The sequence below is a fragment of the Gobio gobio genome (assembly GCF_949357685.1).
Source record: "Gobio gobio genome assembly, chromosome: 19".
Classification (NCBI taxonomy): Eukaryota; Metazoa; Chordata; class Actinopteri; order Cypriniformes; family Gobionidae; genus Gobio; species Gobio gobio.
The window spans coordinates 45,972,730-45,997,779 of record NC_137112.1 but is presented as its reverse complement, the minus strand read 5'-3'; the positions used below and the strand labels follow the sequence as shown (position 1 = coordinate 45,997,779).

Genomic DNA, 25,050 nt, shown 5'->3' with positions numbered 1-25,050 from the left:
AAATCCTTGATTATGCGGCACGTTTTCTTAAAAAAATGCGATGGAAAATGCGGGATATTTATGCAATTTTAATGCGATAAAATTGTGGGAACTTGCAAAAACTGCGGTTTGATGAAAAAGAGAAAAAAAGCACTACATCACAGAAAGTGCTGGGAATATTTAAGTTCTCATCTTGTTTTATTGAAGACCTTAATAAACACATGGCTCAAATTTACAAAACACTTCTGTAGCTTTACAAAAGGAATATGCTACAACTTCTGAAAAAATGAATAAATAACTTCCTGTTTTACAGAGGTAGCTATACAAAACAGACAATTGAGTGCTTCCACTGCACAATCTCTTAAAGGGTTAGTTCACCCAAAAATGAAAATTCTGTCATTAATGACTGACCCTCATGTCGTTGGACACCCGTCAGACCTCCGTTCATCTTCAGAACACAAATGAAGATATTTTAGTGTAAATCCGATGGCTCTGAAAGGCCTCCATTGGCAAAATGCTCTGTACAATCTCAAGACCCATAAAAGGCACTAAAGACGTCGTTACAAAGTCCATCTCACTACAGTGGTTCTACAATAATTTTATGAAGCGACGAGAATAGTTTTTATGAGCAAAAAAAACCTAAATAACGACTTATACAGTGATGACCGATTTCAAAACACGGCATCATGAAGCTTCGAAGCGTTATGAATCAGTGAGTCGAATCATGATTCGGATCGCGTGTCAAACTGCTGAAATTCGTGACTTTGGTGATCCAAACCGCTGAATCGACTCACTGATTCATAACGCTTCGAAGTTTCAGGATGCTGTTTTTTTAAATCGGTCAACACACCGGGAAACTGCTTTGCGTGGTCTTTTGCTGTTATTTTTGTTGGCCAATGGGAATTTGCGTGCTTCATCATGGTTTCAGCGATATCTATGGTATCTCCACAGGGTTTGCAGCTTTTCGATGACGTTCACATCGGGTAATTACGTCACTTCAAAACATTCCCATGGCAATAGGGGGAAATGGCGGCTCTTGTGTGAAGTAAACAAAAAATTTTCAACTTTCTGCTAATGTATATGACTTTTTTGCAACGAAAATGCAGAGATTATGAAATCATGCTAGCCCCGCATACTTTGCACGTGGAAATAGGCAATTTATGTGGCGAAAGTGCGGCATATTTGAAAAAATGCGGCCCCCGCATAAATATGCGGACTTTAGCTGATTATGTATTAAATCATGCAATCGCATAATCGCGTTTTGCTGGAGGGACTGATTAATGTCCGACTGTACGATTGTCAAGGCGCGCTAAAAACCTGTCTGGAGTTTTATATCATCAATCAATGACGCGTTCGGTGACAGTGAGCTGCATTACACCCGGGATTGAAATGATGGCTACAAAGAAATCTCTAGTGCTCATTTTGGTCATGGCTTGTCTTGAAAAATGAAGACAATTTGACGGTCGTCCTAGGAGAAGTCACACTGCAGGTCAGAATTTCGTCTGAGGTAAAATTTGATCGCAGCGGTCATTAATCGGCTGCCGGTGAACATGTTAAACTAACGATCAAAGACTTCAGATTTTAGCCTAGGATCAGAGGAATATTTTAGGATTAGCAAAATTTGTCTCAGAAATCGTGGCCAAAATCGCACAGTGTGCACCCAACTTAACATGGCAATAAGCCTATGTTTGTAGATCTAGCGCTGTGTTGGGTTTGAACCTATGATAACACGTATTTAAACTATTGCTTTGTGTTGTTGGCCAGATAAAATGACAGACAAAAGAAAAACGGATATGAGATCATTTTTCAGTGCACCAAAATGCCACACATATCCCGACAAGTCTGTATTATTTGTGTCCCCTTACAAAATTGCCCTTGAGAACTGTTAACTGTGGAAATCTGCGCTATCAGTCTGAACACACCAATGGTTTCCAAATAAAGATCTCTTTCACAGATTGTCCCAGTAAAATACGTGTGATTATTAGGCAATCATACTAGATCGGTTCTCTCTCTCCCCCTGCTGGCTCGGAGGTCAATAAGACACAAGCTGGGCCAGTTTTACTGACTGTTTCTCGGTCAGTCTGCCTCCCTTAATTAAGCAGCTTTGGCCTGTATGTTTCTCCACTTTTCTCTAGGCATTAGCAGCCGTTCTAATAGCCTTGATTTATTCCTGTTGGTTTAATCTGCGAGTCTCCAGGCGAATGGAACAGCTCACACGACGGATGCACATCTGTTACATCTTCGGTCTTATGCCATTCGGGTGGGGGTGTATGTGTTTGTCTACGCACAACAGATGTGTGTGTACATTCAATCATAATGCGCACAACAGAGTCTTTATTTGCCAGACGACTTGGGCCGGCGGAATTGGTTTCCACGACAGTACACACGCCACGGCACACGTGTCGCACAGAGCCTGTCAAAGCAAGACAAACTAAACTAAACAAAATAATAGGCTTAAATATCACAACTGATGAAAAAACAAAAGCAAATGGCACAAAGCAAATCGGATTAAATAGAGCTATGGGTAGAACGGTTTGCCTCACTGCAGGAAGATTCCTCGAGACTGTGATACTAAAATATTCTTTCCCTCTGCAAATAACCAAGACGGTCTGTTCCTCACGGGTGATTCTCACAAAAAATAAAAACAGATCTGGGGCATATTTCAGGACTGAATAGAAATAAAGCAATAAATAAGTCATTATATAAAAAGAACCATAAAGATTTTCAGTTTCATGATTTTTCTATGTAATTCATATTCTCAAGGTGAAAACTTTTCATTTTAATTACAATTTGAATACATATATAGAGCTCTGGAAAAAATGAAGAGACCACTCAACATTGTATTTCTCGTTTTCTTTAATTTTGTGATAAAATATGACCCAGGTTTGGTGAGATTTGGTGACACACACACATACACAAGCACGCACACACACATATGTTGTGCTTTCATGTATTATGGGTATATTCTATCCCCTTACACTAACCCTACCCATCACACAAAACTTTGTGAATTTGTAAAACATGTTTTCAAAAAACATCACATAGTATGATTTATAAGCTTGTTTCCTCATGGGGACCCAAAAGGGTTTACCAGGACACACACACACGCACGCACGCACGCACGCACGCACACATACACACACACACACGTCTGGTTTCCTATCTTTGTGGGGACTCTCCATAGACGTAATCCTACCCCTAAACCTACCATCACACAAAACTTTCTGCACTTTTACAATAATAATAATTTAAAAAAAACTAATTCGATATGATTTATAAGCTTGTTTTCTCATGGGAACCAAAATGTCCCCACAAGGTCAAGGATTTCGGATATTGGCATCTTTGTGGGGATATTTTGTCCCCATAATGTAGGATTTACCAGGCCACACACACACACACACACACATGTCTGGTTTCCTATCTTTGTGGGGACTCTACATATACGTAACCCTACCCTTAAACCTACCATCACACAAAACGTTTACATTTTTACATCTTCCAAAAAAACTCATTCTGTATGATTTATAAGCTTGTTTCCTCATGGGGACCTCAAATTAGGTCCCCACAGTGACACAAGTGCCCATGAGTGAATTCAGGTCCTCACCAGGATAGAAAAACACACGGACATGCACATGCACACACACACACTCACAGATCGCATCCCCACTGGCTTCAGTCGCAGCTCCATCATCTTAGTTTCTTTTAATAGTGAAACTACCTAACTACTGCAATTATCCTCCCTGTCGCTGTGACTACTGCTCCCATGGCTACTGCCACCATCGCTAGGTAACCAGGGACTCTGGTGGATGCTGGTAAATGGCTTAGTTCTTTATCAGAGCAAACAGAGCGAGTGGAGGGATGGAGAGAGTGTTTTAATGTGTGTTTGGTGTCTAGAGGGCAGGAATGGCGCATGATGGAGAGCTCAGGGGCAGGTTTGGGCTTGATTCCTGTGCCTTTATAAGTGCTCTGGTGAACTGTTTCCCAACACTGCTGTTCAAGTACCTACTGCATGTTGTAGGCTTGCACTCTGAATTAAATGAGGTAAAAAAGGTAAATCAGTGTAGTTTGATTCACAAATAAATGACATGAGATATGATATGAGATGAGCTATTGAACTGGTAAATCTTTTTGATCTATTTGTTAAAAAACAGCATGTAAAAGTCATTTATTCGTACAAACCTAAGGGACTCGTATGAGCTGGTTCTGTAAATGAATCAGTGAATCTTTTAAGCGATTCATTAAAAATAAACAGCTCATACATTAAGAATAATTTGTTCGTACAAAAAAGGGCTCCGGTTATTATCAGTGAATCCTTTTGAATGATTCGATAAAAGAACCAGCTCATAAGAGTCATTTGTTCAAACAAATGTCTCTTGTGAGCTGGTTCTATTAATGAACTTTTGGGTAGCACTTTATTTTACAATCCTGTTCCTCATGTGCATACTATGTACTTATTATAGTAATTACAATAACTGGGTAATAACTAGGTACTAACCCTGAACCCCTAAACCTAACCTTAGCCCATGTGGTTACCTTATATTATCCAGTACTTTCTTACACTGTAATGTACTGTAAAATAAAGCACAACAAACTTTTGACAGGTTCAGGAGAACACTGACAAAAAAATGCTTTTCTTACATAGTATTTTTGTTTTGGTTCCAGTCCAAATATCTAAAGAATCTTACATTAAGGAGCAAGCAAATGTTATTGTCTTGTTTTGGGAGAAAATAACAAAAAATTAAGTGAGTTTTTGCTTAAAATAAGCAAAATAATCTGCCAATGGGGTGTAAGAAAAATAATGTTGTTTTTTGTTTGAATTAAAATGATTTAGCTTATTTTAAGCAAAAACTCACTTAATTTGGAGTTATTTTCCCCCAAAACAAGACAATCATTTTTACTTGTCTAGTAAATGCTTCTTGTTTTAAGAATTTTAAGATGTTTGGACTATAAACAAGACAAAAATAGTAAGAAAAGCATTTTTTGCAGTGAAGAACCAGCTCATTAGGATCATTGGACAGTGTGAATCATGTATGCAGAAGTTAGCCAATCATAGGTCATGTTGTAAAAACATGCTGTTTAAATTGAAGGGTCAGAGAACGTGCGTAAAATGGACGTGCAATGCTATATCATGATGATCTTAGTCGAAGTAAAACTTGACTAACTCAAAGGAGGAAAACATGCTTACAAAATGAATAATATTTCCCATATTTCCCCGCAGAGCCTTTTCGTTTGAACTCTATCTCTCTCTCTCAAGCCTTTAAGCATTTGTGTCATTGTTGCAACCCAAAATCCCCTTAGTGAACGAGAGTCTCGTAGAGACAAAATAAAACACATTTGAATCTGATTCAAGTCCTAATGTACGCTAATGTATCCTACTTCGCTTGATTGGATCCAGAAATAAGAAATGTGCTTATTGGTTGAAACACACACACACAAACGGCCTGAAATATATGTATCCCAATATAGTGTAAAGGATGAATTTCTTGAAATAGTTCTGTTTTAGGGTTTTACATCTTAATACATATAATTATGCGGCCGGCAAACTGGAAAACAAAGCAAAAGACTTGCCCTTTCAGCCCATCGCAGGTGAAACGGTCATCAGTCAGAATGCCGTTGTTCATTCAGACCTGCCGTCCCTCCGGACAGAAACATCTTGTATGATTATTGATTCAACATCAGCTGTCCACCCATTTTCTACCCAGTTTTCAACATGTCAAACAAATTTGGAGGAATGATCCGCATTGAAAAATGGCCCAAGGGATGTTCTGTAGCAGAGTCTGCAATAATAATGCTTTTCACAGACGGACAAATACACATTTCATGCCTGTCATATTTCCTTGGCTTGTGTTGAATTGTGTTAAACGTCTAAAGAATTGCATTTGCCTGGAAATTATGTTTTCTGTAATCGTTTACTCATCTGCTTAAATCTTTGGAGCGACATGAGGGTATTTTCACGCTGCTCTTTTCAGAATAACAAAAGCATACAGTGACCAGGGGCATTCAAACAAAAAGGTCCTAAAAAAGGAGTCCATACATTTTGTTTTGAACGATTCCCATTCATAAGAATCATTTGTTTGTACAATCATTCAAACAAGGGACTCCTGTGAGCTAGACTGGGGGTGTGTCTCATTCAGTTCTCTCGCTCGTCAATCGGGCACTGGTAAGGACAGTAAAAGACACTGGTTCACTACACATTGGGACACTGATGACTCAACTTCCTGCGACGTGACAATGTCCTCATTGAACAACATCATTACTGGTATTTATAAACAACAGCAGAGCTTATATCTTACTGACATTACTTATAATGTTATATAAAGTACATTACACTCTAAGGGCCCTATTTTAACGATCTGAAACGCAAGTGTCAAAGCGCGAAGTGGGCGGGTCTCGGCGCTGTTACTATTTTCCCGGCGGGATAAATGGCTCTTGCGCCCGGCGCAAATCTAAAATGGGTTGGTCTGAAGTAGCTTCATTATTCATAGGTGTGGTTTGGGCGTAACGTGAATAAACCAATCAGAGCGTCATCCAACATTCCCTTTAAAAGCAGGTGCGCAAGTTCCATTATGGATTGCTATTATTATGGCGTATTTACCAGGCGCACGCCAGGAGCGGTTCACAGCCGAGGAGACTGATGTTCTTGTAAGAGCAGTGAAAGACAGAGAAGTGAAGTTGTATGGGGATGGGAGAAACCCACCCAAAATAGCGTCGGTTAAACAGGCGTGGGAGGAAATAGCCACAATTGTTTCATCAGCTGGCATCCCCAGGACGTCGCACCAGTGCCGCAAGCGCTACAATGACATCAGAAGACGGGGAAAGTCCAAGCTTGCCAGCATCAATCAGGCACGCCGTGAAACGGGAGGTGGATCTGCCTCTACTCAGGACCTGACGCCAGCAGAGGACATCGCTGCGTCCACCCTCACCGATTTTTTTTCCTGGTTCTTGATGGACAAACCAATTTGTTAGATGTCCTTATATACATATATGTCTTGCCAGAAGTTGCCACTATTGGGCAAACAGGTCTCCTTAATTATTAGACTACAATTAGCCTGAATCATTTGTAAGCTAGATTTATGCCTATTTTTTCACATCTTCGTGGCACACCACAATGATTTCCGTCATCTCATGTGTTAATATTTTTTAGTGTAACAATTTATGATTTGCAAAAATAACTGTTGCATCTGTGTAGATTACATGAGCAAAGTGTATGTGCGTTGTGCACGCTATACATTATGGTCAAGCATGCGCCCTTAAAATAGCATAATGAACAACGCGCAACGCGCCACTGACTTTAGACTAGGTTTTTTCTGGTCAGTGGCGCAATTGTTTAATGGAACAGCAAAATAGCACCAGGGATTGTTTGCGCCGGAACACGCCTCCTTTTTTGCGCTGAACCGCCCAGGTAGCGCAAGTTCATTCACTAGTTTAGCGACGTGCTTCTGTGGAGGGAAAAGCGCGCTTTGCGCGGGTGCAAAATAGGAATGACACATGCGTCGGTGTACAAAGTCAATTGCGCTGGGTGCAAGATAGGGCCCTAAAGGTGCTACATGGCACTAAAAGTGGTTCTTGGCTCGAAATCATAGGGGAACCATTTTAAGTGCTGTATACGGTCACGGTCATTATGTGTAGCGAGTTGGCTCACGTGATTTGAGTTTCGCGCTTCAGAACTTCCGTTAAGAGAGCATAGTGAGCATCGATGAACCCTGGGTTTTGCAGTGCATTGTGGGACTTTTTAGGGAGCGAATATTTCAGTGCACAGGCAGGATTCTGCAATTGAGACAGCCCTTAAAATGGCCGACTCCCTGATCAGTGCCCTGACTACTGAACTAGGGAGCTGATTGATACGCACCCTGGGTAAACCCAGCCCGTACATTTTTTTATCCTGCTTCCGTTACAAATCTGCGGGGACCAATCACAAACTAGCTTATCCACCTGGCGCGCAATTGGCGGGTTTAACGCGATGACGATAGATAAGCGACGGCAAGCTTTTTGTTTACATTCAACATGGCGGCCACCGAAGCACAACAACCCTGCTGTTTTAAAAGATTTCACGAGCAAGTTTTCTTTGAAAACGGAACAGAAACTTGCCCTGGATCAATTCTTACAAAAGTAGGATGTGTTTGCCTTACTACCGACCCGCTTTGGAAAAGCCTAATTTACCAGCTAGCCCTGCTGGTGGCCAAAACAATGGAGCTCAGCTCAAACCCCGCTGTTGCGGTCGTGTCACGAATTGTTGATCTGATTGGTTGAAGGACTATCCAATTACGTACAGAGTCATTTGAACTATGCCCGTTGATCACGCCTCTTGTGGTCTGATTGGTTGAAGGACTATCCAATTGCGTACAGAGTCATTTGAACTATGCCCATTGATCACGCCTCTTGTGCAGTAGAAAATAAAGAGCAGACTCCCCAGACCAGTGTTTAATCTTAAAAGATTGAGCTGGGTCCGGTGATTGCCATACAACCTGTGAGCTGGTTCTGTTAAGGAATCAGTGTGTCGTTCTGGGTGATTCATGAAAAGAACCAGCTCATTTTACAAGCATTACATATGCCTGGAAATTACATTTTAAAGGGAATATTCACTTAAAATGATCATTCTCTTATGTTTACTCACACTTGTGTCATTCCAAACATTCAATGCAACACAGGGCATTCAAGCTACAACAGTCGATGCACCATTTTCAGAGTCTTCTGAAGTTAAACGATAGTTTCATGAGAGGAACAGTCAAACATTTACACATAATCAAGCTTGGCATGTGAAGACAAACATCATTGGTTCTTGCATGTCATTATGATTTGGGATGACTACAGAAGATTTGAATTAGAGCCCGACCGATATATCGGCTGGCCGATATTATCGGCCGATATTAGGCATTTTCCAAACTATCGGTATCGGCATCTATGATGGCCGATAAATGAATATTTAAAAAAAAAGAAAACGGACGAAACACCGCTCAACCACATTATGAGTGTTGGCGTTTCATAGTTTGTCCACCAGAGGGCACTCTACAACACCAGCTGAGTCATGCTGCGCACCGCATTCACAACACAACGGAGATAATCCATGAAGTGCATGGTAAACTGGCACGAGACATGTACATTGCTTGAATAACATTGAAAAGATCATCCCAATCAGTTCTCTTAACTCAAATAAGCATGACAAAATTCCAGTTTTGCCAAGTCCAGTTTTGCTGTTACATGTAAGCCAAGAGTGAAACGGAATTAGCTAGTAAGTTAGCGTGACAGTTTCAAAGCATGAGACGTATCATCTCTCCCCTGCCCGTTATTTTGAAAAGGTATGTTTTACAATATTTTGCAGTATGACGTTGTCCATTTCTAAATTATGTCTTATCATAGACTTTAGCTAACCACAAAGCTAGCTAATGCCATGGCTATCAGTGGAAGACCGCTAACATTAATGCGCTTGGGAATCACAACAAACTTATTCTGCCTAAATAAAGTAATGATTACTGTATTTATAACTAGTATATTTGTAGTTGAAGTCCCTGCATTGTAAGTTAGGCACACGAGAGAACGAAAGTGCGTTGCAGCATTAACGAGTCACATAATTGATTTACTGCATTTTAGAAGTTAGGCAGCTTATATACTATATATTTTGCTGTTGTTATTTATCAGAACTTAACTGAACTTCTAGTCTTTCTCAAAGTTATATTTATGAAGCTTCCCATGTCTATTAATACTGGTATCTTTTTTGTTTTTGTTATTGTGTTTTCATCCAAAGGACTTTAAGTTTCACATCTTAAGTTTGAATACATTTTATTTATCAGAATTTGAATATATTTTTATGTTCCTCTGTTCTGTTGTGACAATACAACAAACAAGTTTATTTTTAAACTGCATTATCATTTTATTTTAGAGATTCATAAATAACAACAAATAGCTAATGTAAGGGAAAGTTTTTTTACGCGTTTCTGTTTATATATATATATATATCGGCCGATATATCGGAATATCGGATTTTCAAATCACCAAATATTTGTATCGGTATTGGCCTTAAAAATCCTTTATCGGTCCGGCTCTAATTTGAATACATGTTTTGTGACGCTTTAAAGCTACACTGTGTGATATTTTCCCCCATCTAGCGGTGAAAAGGTATATGACCATCCAGTGAATATTAGTTTCTCTTCCTCTCAATTCCGATTTCGTTTTAACTCCTACGGTGGCCGACTTAGTCCAAGATTAACATGGCTTCCAGTTCGACCTCGTCCACATTCGACACGGTGCCATCGAGTGTTAAAACGTGAAAGGCGAAGCTTGAATTTACGGATATGTCCCTCTTTGTCTAATGTACTTTCAAGATGGAGGGGCAACATGGCGACCGGCATTCGAACCCCTCACCCGTATGTATTTTCAATGGCATATTATAAACTTACGAGAATACTTTATTACTTGAAAGAAGTAAATATACATTAATGAGCACATATATTTTTGAAAGAACTAAGTGTTTTTAGCTAAGAATAAACTAAAAAAGTTACACAGTGTAGCCTTAATGGTCCTTTTTGTCATTTTATTTAGTTTGATAGCTACAGCTCTCATTACCTCTAGCTGTATAGAAAAGACATTCAGCTAACCTTTCATTTTGTGTTTCATAGGGTTAATAAACAATGACAGAATTGTAATATTTGGACAATCCATCCTTTTAAAGGCTACAAATGCCTTCTACGTGTCTATCAGGAATGTTTTTGCGTTAAATGTTGCCTCCGTCTCATAAAGCTGAGTAAGATCAGGTGAACGACTCGTGCAGGTAGAGCATCAGAGGAGACCGCCGCGGCAGCACTCATCCGTAGGTTCGTTCTATCACGCCGCTAAATCGGCAATGTGCTGACATTTCTCTTCATTAGAGGCAGTGAGCGGGAACGCGAGGACCGGAGACATGCTTCATTACGGTTCTTCATTTAAAGGGGCCACGCCTGAGCTGACACATTAGAGTCATCCGCACAGGGACGCGCCGCGCCACGGCCAGCGGTGCGAGGGCTGTTTTCAGGAGGGGTTCAGATCTTAGAAAGGTCATGTAAAATGGACAAACACACACACAAACACACCCTCGCTCAAGCAAGCTCAATGATTAACATACTTAAGCCATAAAATTAGTCAGACTGTTTGAAACATGTCTAGTCCATGTGGTGACACAAAGTCCAGATGCACACAAATCCTCCAAATCTAACATACAAACAGTGCGTTCGTGAGGTTTGCCACTGTGGAGAGATTGCGTCCCGTTACTAATAGTAAACAGCCTCTCACCTCGACTCCCTGCACTTTGAGCTTCATGTGATCCTCCCGCGTGGTTTTCCCATCTTTCCTCTTCTTCCAGCAGTAGCCATCTTTTCTGTACTTCACCTTCTTCCTGTTGTAGAGGATCATAGACCCATTCTGCGGCCTGAGACAGAGAGAAAGAGAGAGTTTAGACGACACTGCCACTGTATAAGAAGAGGGATGTGTTTGAGTATGCACACGAAAGGCTCTGAGGGAAAACACACACTTTAATGGCGACGAAATCGGCTGAGAAGGAAAGTCAGGGCCAGATCTACAAATTAGCGTGAGAGCGCAATTCCAAAAAAGCGCAAATGGAAGTGAAAAGTTCAAAAGTTCGGATCACTTCCATAATGACCAACACAATCTACAAGCTGTGCGAATTAGTAAATTAGTAAATAATGGCTCAAACACCAGTAAATTGACAAGTGCAAACCTTAGTAAATCACCTTGCATGACATGAAATAATCTCCTCCCATACATTTTTAAAACTCCTACAAATGAATATGCAATAAGATCAGCCACAAAAATAAACACCTTTTCAGTGCTAATTTATCACTGCGTGTCTTTAGTCAATCCTGACAGTAGTTTTTAACGGCAAAAGAGGGTTTGCACTGGCACAAGCTGTTAGTAAATCTGGCCCTAAATCTGCTTGAAATGCATAAATATGTAAAATAATACAAAATATTTTATAATATTTTATAATTTACATAATATACAGACAAACCAAAAATTATTCAGGTAAAAAATTTTTACTAGTGTGTTCAGGACACTATAGTTCATTTATGTAAGTGAGAAAAGCAAAATAAAGTAAAATGTGACATATTATACCAAAAAAGTCTTCATACAGTGACTACCAGTAAAATTGATAAAAATGTGGAACCAAAATTATTCAGAAACTTTGACCTTTGACACCACAGACTGAACAAAATAAAGCTTTGCTCTGTCATTGGTTGAGCTAAATTGCTATGATCTAATTGTGTACTCAAATTTAACAGCTGATTGGTTGATTGCAATCCTTTCAATCAAAGTTATCTGATATTATCAAGATAAATTTGTTCTGACAGTTTAACTTAAACTGTGATAATGTGAGAAAATGTTGAAGGTGTCTGAATACATTTTGGTTCGACTGTATATATATATATATATATATAAAACTTAAAACCTCTCTCTTTCAAGTTAGTGTTACATGAAAAATTATACAATCTGAAATATAAGCACACTACATTGAGAGTAAACCAACCTCCTTTAATTTATACACTCATGGAAGGATTTCCCCCAAAATAATTCATAATTCCACCAATAATAAAACACTTTAACACACCAATGACTTGAGCCTCTATCGCTCAGAGCTGATGTGTGGAACGAACAGCTCATTATTATCATAACCGTATCGGAGATGGAGTAAAACACGTTAGCTTGACGGAGTGCTTTCCAGACCGCAGCGGTGCACGATTAATATCACATTGAGGCCCTTTATGTGGGAACGTAAGCTCTGCGTCCGTTCCCATTTATACTGGAGGTTTATTGCCAGCTCTGCATTTGTAGAGAATTTCTCTCTGCCCACTTCTTGGTTTGACACGGAAACAATCGGTCTTGGGACTGTATTTAAAGGGAATTGGTTTGATGACTGGTTCTGCTCATTTTTCACTGGTGACGACCAACGCCATGGGAACGTTTCTTGGGTGCTGTTTGCCAAAACAAATGAAGAAGTCTGAAGTGCCAGAATGTGCCATGCCATGTAGGCTGAAGCCAACTCAGAATCCAGTTATGGGAGAGATGCTTTTGATCTTTGGTCTGTAGTTAGTTTGGGGATTTTTTTATAATATAGTAACGCATGAACAGGAAATCAGAATAAGCCACGTACAAAACTGCATTTCCTGTACAAGCAGTGGGTCAGCGGATATGGAGCATTTGTCATGATTTCTCACGAATACTTGGTCACACTTTATTTAAGGTACTTACACAAATATGTACTGAGTAATACACTCTAAAAAATGATGGGTTAAATATAACCCAAGTTGGGTTGAAAATGGACTAACCCAGCATTTGGGTTGTTTTAACCCAGCGGTTGGGTTAAATGCTTGCTTAAAACAACCCAATTGCTGGGTTGAAATAACCCAATCGCTGGGTTAAAACAACCCAATTGCTGGGTTAGTCCATTTTCAACCCAAGTTGAGTTATTTTTAACCCAGCATTTTTTAGAGTGTATAAATTAACTACGTGTACTTAATATAGAGTTACAGTTAGGGTTTGGTTTAGGGTTATTTACTTGTAATTATGCATCATTTACTATGATCACTATAGTAAGTACATGTAGTAACATATGACTACGTCACCTTCAAATAAAGTGTTACCAAATACTTTATCTTAACGTTTTTGTTCACACTTTATTTTAAGGTGAGTTAGCTACCTTATACTTACTCAAAAAGTACTGATGGTAACTTTATTTGATTACACTTTATTTTAAGGTGTCATTGTTACAGTGTAATTATATATTTAAGAACTGAGTAATATTAATTAACTACATGTATTTATAGGGTTAGGGCAGGATTAGGGTTTGGTTGAAGGTTAGTTGCATGTAATTATGCATCATTTATTGTTATTACTATGGTAAGTACATATGTAACAAGGACACTGTAAAGTAAAGTGTTACCCAGTGTCATTGTTACATATGTACTTACCATAGTAATAACAGTAAATTATGCATAATTACATGCAACTAACCTTCAACCAAACCCTAATCCTGCCCTAACCCTATAAATACATGTAGTTAATTAATATTACTCAGTTCTTAAATATATAATTACAACAAAGACACCTTAAAATAAAGTGTAACCGTACTGACTGAGTAACATTAATGTACTTAATATAGAGTTACGGTTAGAGTTAGCATTTGGTTTAGGGTTAGTTACTTGTAATTATGCACAATTTACTGTTGTTACTATAAGAACATGTAGTAATGCGCTTTATTTTAAGGTGTCTTTGTTACAGTGTAATTTTATATTTAAGTATTGAGTAATATTAAGTAACTACATGTACTTACTATAGGGTTATGGTATGATTAGGATTTGGTTTAGGGTTATTTACTTGTAATTATGCATAATTTACTATTATCACTATAGTAAGTACATGTGGTAACATGTGACTACGTCACCTTCAAATAAAGTGTTACCGAATACTTTATCTTAACGTTTTTGGTTACACTTTATTTTAAGGTAAGTTAGCTACCATATAATTACTCAAAAAAGTACTGATGGTAACTTTATTTCATTACACTTTATCTTAAGGTGTCATTGTTACAGTGTAATTATATATTTAAGAACTGAGTAATATTAATTAACTACATGTACTTACCAAAGGGTCAGGGTAGGATTAGGGTTTGGTTGAGGGTTAGTGGCATGTAATTATGCATCATTTATTGTTATTACTATGGTAAGTACATATGTAACAAGGACAATGTAAAATAAAGTGTTACCCAGTGTCATTGTTACATATGTTACATGCAGTTACTACAGTAATAACAGTAAATTATGCATAATTACATGCAACTAACCCTCAACCAAACCCTAATCCTACCCTACAGTAAGTACATGTAGTAACTTTATATCACTCAGTACTTAAATGTATAATTACACTGTAACAAAGACACCTTAAAATAAAGTGTAACCGTACTGACTGAGAAATATTAATGTACTTAATATAGAGTTACGGTTAGAGTTAGGGTTTGGTTTAGGGTTAGTTACTTGTAATTATGCACAATATACTGTTGTTACTATAGTAAGAACATGTAATGCGCTTTATTTCAAGGTGTCTTTGTTACAGTATAATTATATATAAATTAAGTATTGAGTAATATCAATTAACTACATGTAATTACTTAGGGTTTAATTAGGGTTTGGTTGAGGGTTATTTGCATGTAATTATGCATCATTTACTGTTATTACTATGGTAAGTACATGTAACATATGTAACAAGGACACTGTAAAATAAAGTGTTACCGTATTATTATTTTTTTTTGTATTGTGATATTATTTTCAAATAAGCCCTAATTTACTACCAAATACTCATTACCATAATAAATATACAATACGCATGCAATTACTTATAATGACATTTAAATTTAAAACAGAATGTGAAATTGTGCTTAATTATCATCAAAATAATAGAGCAAAAAGGTCCTAAAAATAGGCATATTTTTCTTTAAGTGATATATATAACTGCTTTTTTTTGTTGCTCCTTTTGATTTTGTGGTGAAATATGACCTGTAAATGTGTTCAAGAAATTCCCCCATACAGTGATTGAGAATAATTCCTCTTAGAAGTGGAAATTCAAAGAAATATGTTTCCCCATTAAGACACAGGTGAGCATTTTGTATCGAATGCTTCTCAGAATGCTTAATATTTTAACAGGACTATTTATCGCGAGTGTGTTCAAGCCATTTGCTCGGCTCCTTTTCCTCGGGACCTTTGGGTAAGCCATTTTCTTTTTTAATTGAAGGCAGTTTGTTCCAGAAAAAAAATGAAGCACTTTAGCAGGGGAATGTGAGGAGGCCCGGAGCAGATTTGCGAAAAGCAGCCGGAACAAGAGTCTCTCTCCTTCTCTGTGTGTACTTAGGCCATCCAATTAATCTTATCAAAATTATACATATTTATACATGGAGAGCAGGGCAAAAGGAACGCTAACTGTTCCGTTATCACACTTGGATGACAGGACGCCTCTTCTGTTTCAGAGTTAATGCACCAGACAGAAATGGAAAATATGGGCAGAGAAGAAATGTTCTTAAAGGGATGTGGTTGGGAATAAGGTCTTATTCAAAGGGCGCTGTGTGTTTGATTAAACATAGGCAGTCGTGTAGGACTTCAGCAGAGCTTTAGATATGTGTATAATGAATAATAAATGGGATTGTAATGCTTTAGAACGTATTCATAATACATCAAATCAGTAGTAGTCGTACTTGAGTGCCGACATGTTTTAGAGGGATATTATAATGCAATCGTGGAATAACTTTACAGGCCACCCTAATTTACAGCAGGTGTATTTTTTTTAATTATAATACAATATCAAAGGGTGAAATTTCAAAGCTGCACATACAGACGCCGCGGCATAGCAACCTGGGAAACGTTCAGGAAAGTTTCTACAGGTTTCTAAATTATTCATTTTAACTCAGTACATTTTACACATAAATAAGGCGACTGTGCTGGGGTGGTGAGAGAGCTTTCTGATGAAGCTCGCTTTTACCCGAAAGACACTGTGGAACTAGCGACGCAATTATAGCGGTAAAAGAGAGAAGCAAGACACAACACTTCAGTTATGAATAAGCCAAATTTGGAATGTTCCCACATTTGCGCAAGTGATCTCCTGAGAAAACAAAGATAATATATAGATGAAAACATGCAGTTTTGTGCCGTGGTGCAGCAGAATGTTAGAGAAAAGGTCTTAAAGGGATAGTTCTGTCAGAACCACTATCGTCAAAGATGAGACTATTAGCATACAGTTTGGATTGGCGGTATGGTTCTGTTCTGGGCAAGAACTAACAGAACTGAACTAATGTATTGCAGATAGCATTAATGTCGATATTAAAATGTACAACCTAATTCGGTAATTTAGTCAGATTCAGGGGGAATCAAAATGCCAAATCCTGACTGGACGAGAGGAGGAGCTGGGGATGGAGGAGGGCAAATGAGCTCTGGAGAACGTGATAGCTGCTGATAGTACTGAAGGAGCTTATATATGTATGCTACGATAGGTGTTGTATTCCTATTAGTAGACGTGATCAGCTGACAGTCAGCTGATGCGAGCTTGACTAACGTGACCTGCCAGAACTGACGCTACGCTTGATTTCACCCAAAAAGGAAAATTCTGTCATTGTTTACTTCTCAATCGACTGCCCCCCCAAAACGTGATGCCATGCAATAGTGTAGGGGTAAGCTACACTAAAAAAAAAAAAGGTTCTATATGGCACCCAAAATGGTTCTTCGTCGTAATCATAGAGGAACCACTTTTGGTGCAATATAGCACCATATCTTAACATGTTCTGTATATGTTAGCGTCAAAGAACCGGTGAAGAACTCTGAAGAACCGCTGAAGAACCACTGAAGCACCAAAATTGGTGCTATATAGCACTTAAAAAGGTTCCCCTATGATTACGAGCCAAGAACCATTTTTGGTGCCATATAGAACCTTTTTTTTTTTAGAGTGTACACTATTGCTGCTCTCTGACCCCTACACTACTATGTAATCTGAGAGATTTCTGTCCCTTCATTGACAGCTACTCAACTACCACTTTGACGCTTCAGAAAGTTCATAAAGCGCTCGTCAAACAAATCCATGACTTGAATTGAATGGTTTATTCCAAATTTTCTGAAGAGACATGATTGGTTTATATGATGAACAGATTTAATTTAGGTTCGCATTTCATTAAAAAGATCTTCATTTTTTGTCCCGAAGATGAACGAAGGTCTTACAGGTTTGGAATGACATGAGGGTGAGAAATTAATGACAGTATTTACATTTTTGGGTGAACTATCGATACATTTTGACAACTCAATGATGAGTCAAAATGAGTCAACCCCCCCATAACACTGTGGTACACTTTTTGAACATGATTATGCTCTGTTGTTTATTATACATTTTGACAAATGTAGTAGGTCCAAAAGAAACATAATACAAGTACTTTAGTGCTAGTATGAATAGTACTATTTTTGTTTTATTTATTGGCCGTTTAACTATATTTGTCCATATGTGGAATAGCATACTACCATATGAACATGACCAAATAGGTCCATAAATAAAATAAATAAGAGCAAGAGTCTTCAACCGGGAGTCTGCAGGGGGTCCGCGAATGAGTGTTTGATCACATATAATTTTTGTAAAAAAAAAATAAACATGGGTAAAAACATCACAAAGTCCAAACTAATATAAGCACCCTAAAACGAAAGCAAGGCCAGAGTTTGCGCTCTGGAGAACGTGAAATGTTTCTATTTGTTGCGTGTTTTTGCAGCGGTGAGAAATGTGGCCAATCACAGACATGTTTGGTAATCTCTTGAACGCAATGGCCAATCAGTGCTGGGTTCTGCTCGCTCTCGTGAATTCTCTCATTAACAAAGACACGGTGTAAGTAAGAGATCCATTATTCAGTTTTAATGAACATTGTGAGATGGTGAACGGAGATGAGAGACAGCTGTGATTGTAAAGTGAGCGCTCTTTCATGCTTCGAGGCTATATAGCTATATTGGATAAAAGTATTGTTTTTAATGCCGCTAAGAGGAACGACGACCAATTACATGCAGCAAAGTTTTGGAAGTGACATCTACATATAAATGTGTGATTCACTCTCGAAATTGCAATTGACATCTAGCCCGGGATAAAAATATGGCATGTCAAAATAGGTGCAGACTCATAGATTACTAGAAAAAAATTTATTCGTATCAATATCATTTTGATTAATTAATTCCATTCGAACTAATTGTAAAAGTAATGACTTAAACATGCTTAAACCTTATGAACTTTACTGGAGAACCCCCACTAATTTCACATACTCGTGATTTGTCCATCTCACAGTAAAATTAAGATCCAAAGTTTTAGTAAATTTGAAGCTAAAGTTCAAGTAAATGTTTATTTGTCCAACTGACAGTAAACTTTTTGATGTGAATTTTTAATAAACCTGTTTATCCATCTGATTAGTACATTAAAAATGTATGACTACAAATCCATTCAAATAATTTACTGAAAACAACGTATAAATCGTGCATAAATGTCAATTTTAACAATGGCAAGTAATATACAGACAGTGATGCATGCAACAACAATAATGTTCATAGTTCTGATCTACTGTCTTGACATAATCATAATATGGTTAGTTTCTATTGATATCGAAGTATATATGCTTAATATAGCTCTATTTAAAAATGTTCCTGTTCCTGTTTTCTCTATCGCCTAAGGGGTCCTTGCTCCTGAACGGTTGCATTAGACACACACATACACAAAAGAGACCCAAACCAAGCCTTATCTGAACATCACAACACTTGACTCGAGCACCAGGGCGTCTGATGCCTGTTAACAGACAGCAGCTCCTGGTGTGTGTACAGTCACGCTGGCATTTCGCCACGTAAAGGACTGCTATTCCATATGGCGCAGGAGCTGATCTGTTTATCCTTGCAGGAGTCCTGCCTCCCTCCGCCTGTTTTCATATCTCCTCACCTTGCCTGTTGATTTAATAAGTGATAACAGAAGTGGCAGGCGGTAACAAATCACCCCCCATGTATTTTTCCACCTGCCCACCCCTCAATGTCAGCAATCGCACTCATCAATCAATCAGCTCATTACCATGGTGACAGGACTGCGACACACACCGAACGCCAAAACACATGCGGACGGGCACATGCGCTGTCTGTCGGTGTGCTGCTATCGGATATGGTCTAATGTAATTGTGGTCTGATTGAACAGAATTTGATTTCTGCTGTCTGAGGGGGTGTTGAGGGTTTTTCTGGAGACACGATTCCATCAGTGTTCAAATGTCTTATCGAGATGCGGTGCTAATCGCAGCCTCTGATGGAAGAGAAGCGGGGTCTGCAGCGTTTGAAACTGAACTGAGAATGCGTTTAAAAAACAGTTGAACTGCTGAATTGGAATTCAATTTGAATTGAGCTAACTAACAGGATGCAATGCGAATATGAATGTAAAGAAGTAGAATTAAAATGAACTGGAATTCAAAGAAATTCTAAATTGCATTTAGTGTATATGTTACCAGTAATGTGTGAAAAGCAGGTACACTGAAAAAAGTCTAACATTGCTGTTGTTTGTTTAATGTGTATTTTCTCGTTGAAATAGCTTAAAATGATTCGTTTTTTTTTCATTTAAAGTAAACGTTTTAGTTTATATTTATGGTTGAATACATTTTTTACATGGCAGCGGAACATTAAACTGAATTTATTAATTTTATTAATTTGAATTTAGTATTTTTATTAGATTAAAGGGTTAGTTCACCCAAAAATGAAAAATCTGCCATTAATTACTTACCCTCATGTCGTTCGACAGCGACTTCGAAGCGTTATGAATCAGTGAGTCGAATCAGCGGTTTGAATCGCCAAATTTCAGCAGTTTGGCGGTTTGACACGCGATCCGAATCATGATTAGACTCACTGATTCATAACGCTTCAAAGCTTCATGATGCTGTGTTTTGAAATCGTCATCACTATATAAGTCGTTATTTAGGGTTTTTTTGCGCACAAAAACTATTCTCGTCACTCCATAAAGTTATTGTAGAACCACTGTAGTGAGATGGACTTTGTAACAACGTCTTTAGTATCTTTTATGGGTCTTGAGAGTGTAAAGTGCATTGTGCCAATGGAGGCCTTTCAGAGCCATCCGATTTCAACTAAAATATCTTAATTTGTGTTCCGAAGATGAACGGAGGTCTGACGGGTGTCGAACGACATGAGGGTAAGTAATTAATGACAGAATTTTCATTTTTGGGTGAACTAACCCTTAAAGCATGATTTGAACTGACTTCAGCCACAACCTTAGATGAAATCAACTGAATATAAAAGAAAACATTAAATCTCTGAAGATCTCAGCAGAGGAGGATTAAACAACTCAACAAACAGCATTACCAGCTTCACGCATTACTAACCAGACTGACTTTATCTCAGTCATTTCTGTTTAAATGAAAACAATAGTTTAATTTGAAGTCACCGTGATGGAGATGAGTGTTTGCTTTAGTTGTGCTCTTGACCCTTAAATCGTAAACCTTAGTTTTTCTCGCTGCTTTTACTGTGTGTTTATAAAACACTTTTGTTATGGCAAGTGAAAATGTGTTCAGATGATGTTTGTTATTTGTAGTGACCAGAATCACTAATCCCATTCAGAGTCTAATGCTCTGGTTATAGAGGTAATGTGTTATTCATTTTATAGTATTTATAATTATAGTTCTACAGTATTTGTGATTCTACAGTATGACATCCAGTTGGGGTAATCAAATAACATGCAGATAAAAAAATAAAAATTGTGAAAAAAGGGTTTATTTGAAGCTTTACATAGACATCAAGAATCAGTGTATAAATCTCACCAATGGTCTCACCAAAAAAAAATTTGTTTTGTTCCAACCTTAAAATAATTAGTTTGATCAACCTTTACAAAGTGGTTGAATGGATTTAAACTTTTCAGGTTAAACTAATTTAAATGATTTAGTCAATGTCAAATATTTTGTGTGATTGATTACTTAATTTTTTTAAGTTGATCCAAGGTTTTAATTTTTTCAATGTATTGCATACACTCTCAAAAAATAACAACCCATTCTCACTCCTAAGGCGTCAAAATCTGAAGCATGGTCAAGTGCCTTCCGCGTCACAATAAAGACGCTAAAGGCACCACTAGACGTCACTATATCGATGCGCTGGGTGCTCCATTCATTTCAGTTGTTTACCCAATGCGTCAGATCAAGACGCATTTTATTATTTGCATTTGTAAAAGCAGACATGATTTTATTAATGTTTGATTAATATTTAAAGGTTACTTTTATATTTTGGAGAAACTAACCCAACTCCTACCTAAACCTACCCACTTCTAAACAATATAAAACACGTAACAGGCAAATACAAGTACAGTCACAGGTATTTATTGCAAAAACTGACCAAAAACAGTATAAAACTATTAACTCGTGTTGCATTCCAAGTCTTCCGAAGTCATACGATATCTTCATAAAGAACAGAGTTGATCTTAATGTTTTAATCCCTGAGACGATGATCCCGCCACTCCGTGAACACACTCATTCATATCTCATTCAAATAATACACACGCCTCTTTACCATGACGCAATCGGTCACGAGACACACGAGAGCCAATGACATTTTACAATCAAAGCTGACGTAATGATGGAATTGGTCACGAGACATACGAGAGCCAATGCAATTTCACACAAATCAATCATCTGGCCTCGTAACACTTGGAATATTTGTACTTTTTGAATAAATTGTGCCTGCAGTCATATCTATCTGTAATATCTGTGTTTTATATCATATAGTACACAAATGGGTAGGTTTAGGGATGGGATGGGGTTGGGTTACATGTTAAAATGTGTCTAAAGGGGGTAGGCAAGTTCGGTCCTAGAGAGCTGATGTCCTGCAGAGTTTAGCTCCAACCCTACTAAGCCACCACAGTATAAAACTCATGGCAGTATGTCACCATTGTTGAGATTCATATGCTGATTCTTGATATCTGTGTGCGTCTAAACTTTTTTCCCCCTAGAATGTATTTAAAAATCAGAATGTCTGATCTGTGGCAAGAAAGTATTGGTGAATATTATTTATTAACATTTTTAGACAGTGATGATTCAACATTTTTTCTTCATGACAATTTTTGTTTATGGCTACTCTTGATTTGAACAGATTATGTGTTTTGTTAATACTGTATCAAAAACCACAAACTCACATAAAAAGCCAAGAGTCAGACTCGCCAAATAAATGGAACACAAACATGACCAAACATTTTCAATAAAACATCAACATCTAAACCTCTGTTCATTCTGAATAAGAGCTTCTATATATGTCTTTCAGGTCTTTCTAGGACCGAACTTGCCTACCCCTGCTCTAAGTTGAGGAAAGCAATGGTATATTGTACCGTAAGGACCAATTGTGTACCTTTAAAGGTATAGTTATACGTTTTTTTATACAGAATTTATAAAATGCCTGAAGTTTGTAGGCAAAGTATGCGTGGTTTGTGTGATTATGTTGCATACTTTTCCTAGACATTCTATACATTACTTAGGTATTATACAGAATGACAAGTACACTCTAGGCAAAGTATCAAAACACGCCTTTATTGGCATTGAACATGTTTTTGAAAATGAACGAAGAACTACGACAAAGTAAAGGACGGTTTTAACAGAAACACATGAAAGCAGAAGTGGCGTTGAGCTACTTGTTGCAGCAAGGAAGGCTAGAATGGCATTTTGAATGGCACTTTCTTCCTGTTCCGACATCGTCACACAGCCACCGTCCGGGAACAATAGGGACGAGCCTCTGTGGCGGGAGTGGAAGCTCACGTGTTTCGCTACTGCCACGCCAACGGCCGAACAAAGACTAAAGCGTGAGTAGCGGGAGAATTCTATACTCTGGCCCTTTGGCATTGTATAGAATGCCTTTAGGAAATGTGTGAAATACTGTATAAACCATTTCATACTTTGCCTACAAGGCTTTCAGGCATTCTATAATGCCGGTTGAATAAAATAACTTTTTTGTACCAGGGTAGAAGAACACTTAATTTCCCAGAATGCATTACCTGTGTTGAATTCCAGTTCAAAGTCAAATTCAATTCAAAATGCCAACGCAAGATTAAGAAAGAGGGACAGAATTACTCAGATTTTAGCATCCCTTGATTGGTTACCAATCAAATATCGGATTGTTTTTTAAATGTATTTATAAATTTTTATCTGGTCTAGCCCCCTCACATCTATCAGATCTTGTTATTCTACACAAGCCAGTAAAGAGCTTGAGACTTGCTGATAAACTTCTTTTCCACATATCATGGTCACGACTGAAGTGAAAAGGTGATCGCCTTTTCGATAACCAGACCCAGGTTAATAACCTTACCAACCGTTCTGCCCCCCCTCCAGATGCTTTTAAAACAGCTTTGAAGAAGCACTTTTCCATTTTGGCTTTTGAGTCTGATCCAGGAGGGAACTTATTTTGCGTAGTCCTGTTTTATTGTGTTATGTTTGGTTTTATGATTGTACTTTTTACACTCAAAATAAACACTCTGAATTTTGCACAACTGAGTGAAAGTCAATGACGTTCACATTCTACTTCCATAATGTGATCTATCCTCATTTGCTGTAACATTTACTGAATTACTGAAAAAAAAAAAAAAAAAACAGTTTTAGCTATTGGCAAAGACTGCATAACCTCAAACAGTCGTCATTATCAATTACCAACGAGCTATTTGGCTATTAGTTATAACATTAACCAAAAAACTAGATTATGTATTGCAATCATGAATTGTGCTCAACAAGACCAGAATTTAGAGAACATAAGGTACATTTTAAATGTTATTCTTACATTTGGAACCAAGAACAATTTGTGGCATTACTGTAATCTCTCAGTTTTGAACACGTTTGATCCTGTTTTCATGCTTAGCATTACAGAACGCTGATCTCATCAACACTCGCACGAACCTGGAGCTTCATTCGGTTCGGCTCCTCCGTCTTCGTCTGGCTGAGACAGACGGGGGTCAGGACAGTGATGGGTGGAGGGTTTCGTCTACGTCAGATTGCCTCCAAACAAGAAAACTGATGTCCCTACACGGCTTATCGGAACGGCGGACCCGAGGACGGCTTGAAAGGGTATAAATAAAGGCCTGTCTGTCTTCAGCAGCCCACAAGTGGATTAGAAATTGGGTGTTTGTTTGTAAGTCTGGCGGGGCCATTGGGATAAGGAGGGGGTCGAGTCTGTCGCCTTATCTCCAAAAAGCAGAGAGCACCAGGCTGCCCGGGATCAATAAGGCGACCACAGGCAACAAGCTCTAACCTTAAAATGCACAGCGCCCCCAGACCGAGCAACCCCAGCGTGCATTTGGTCAGGGTGAGTTTTCCAAAGGGCATGGAAAGGCCACAGCATTCATGGCTGAATAATTGCATACAGGAGGTGCGGCATAGGATGGGCTTCCCGATCGTCTCGTTTTCAGGCTTTCCCTCTGGGGGCTGGAGGTTATCAATGGTGGTGGCATTTGGAGCTGTGGTGTGAACAGTAATGGAAAGACGGCGCTGAGTTTCGGCCCTCGGGGAAAATCGCATTGAGGCTTCTG

The 25,050-nt window shown here is 38.3% G+C and overlaps 1 protein-coding gene across 1 annotated transcript in view; it reads right to left on the bottom strand.

The window, feature by feature from the left end:
- Positions 1–25,050, bottom strand: part of camta1b (calmodulin binding transcription activator 1b) — a 478,032-nt gene that overhangs the window by 174,734 nt on the left and 278,248 nt on the right. Inside the window, exon 5 of the mRNA XM_079844275.1 lies at positions 11,242–11,377. Within this exon, the coding sequence (XP_079700401.1) occupies positions 11,242–11,377 (136 nt within the window). The remainder of the gene's footprint in view (positions 1–11,241; positions 11,378–25,050) is intronic.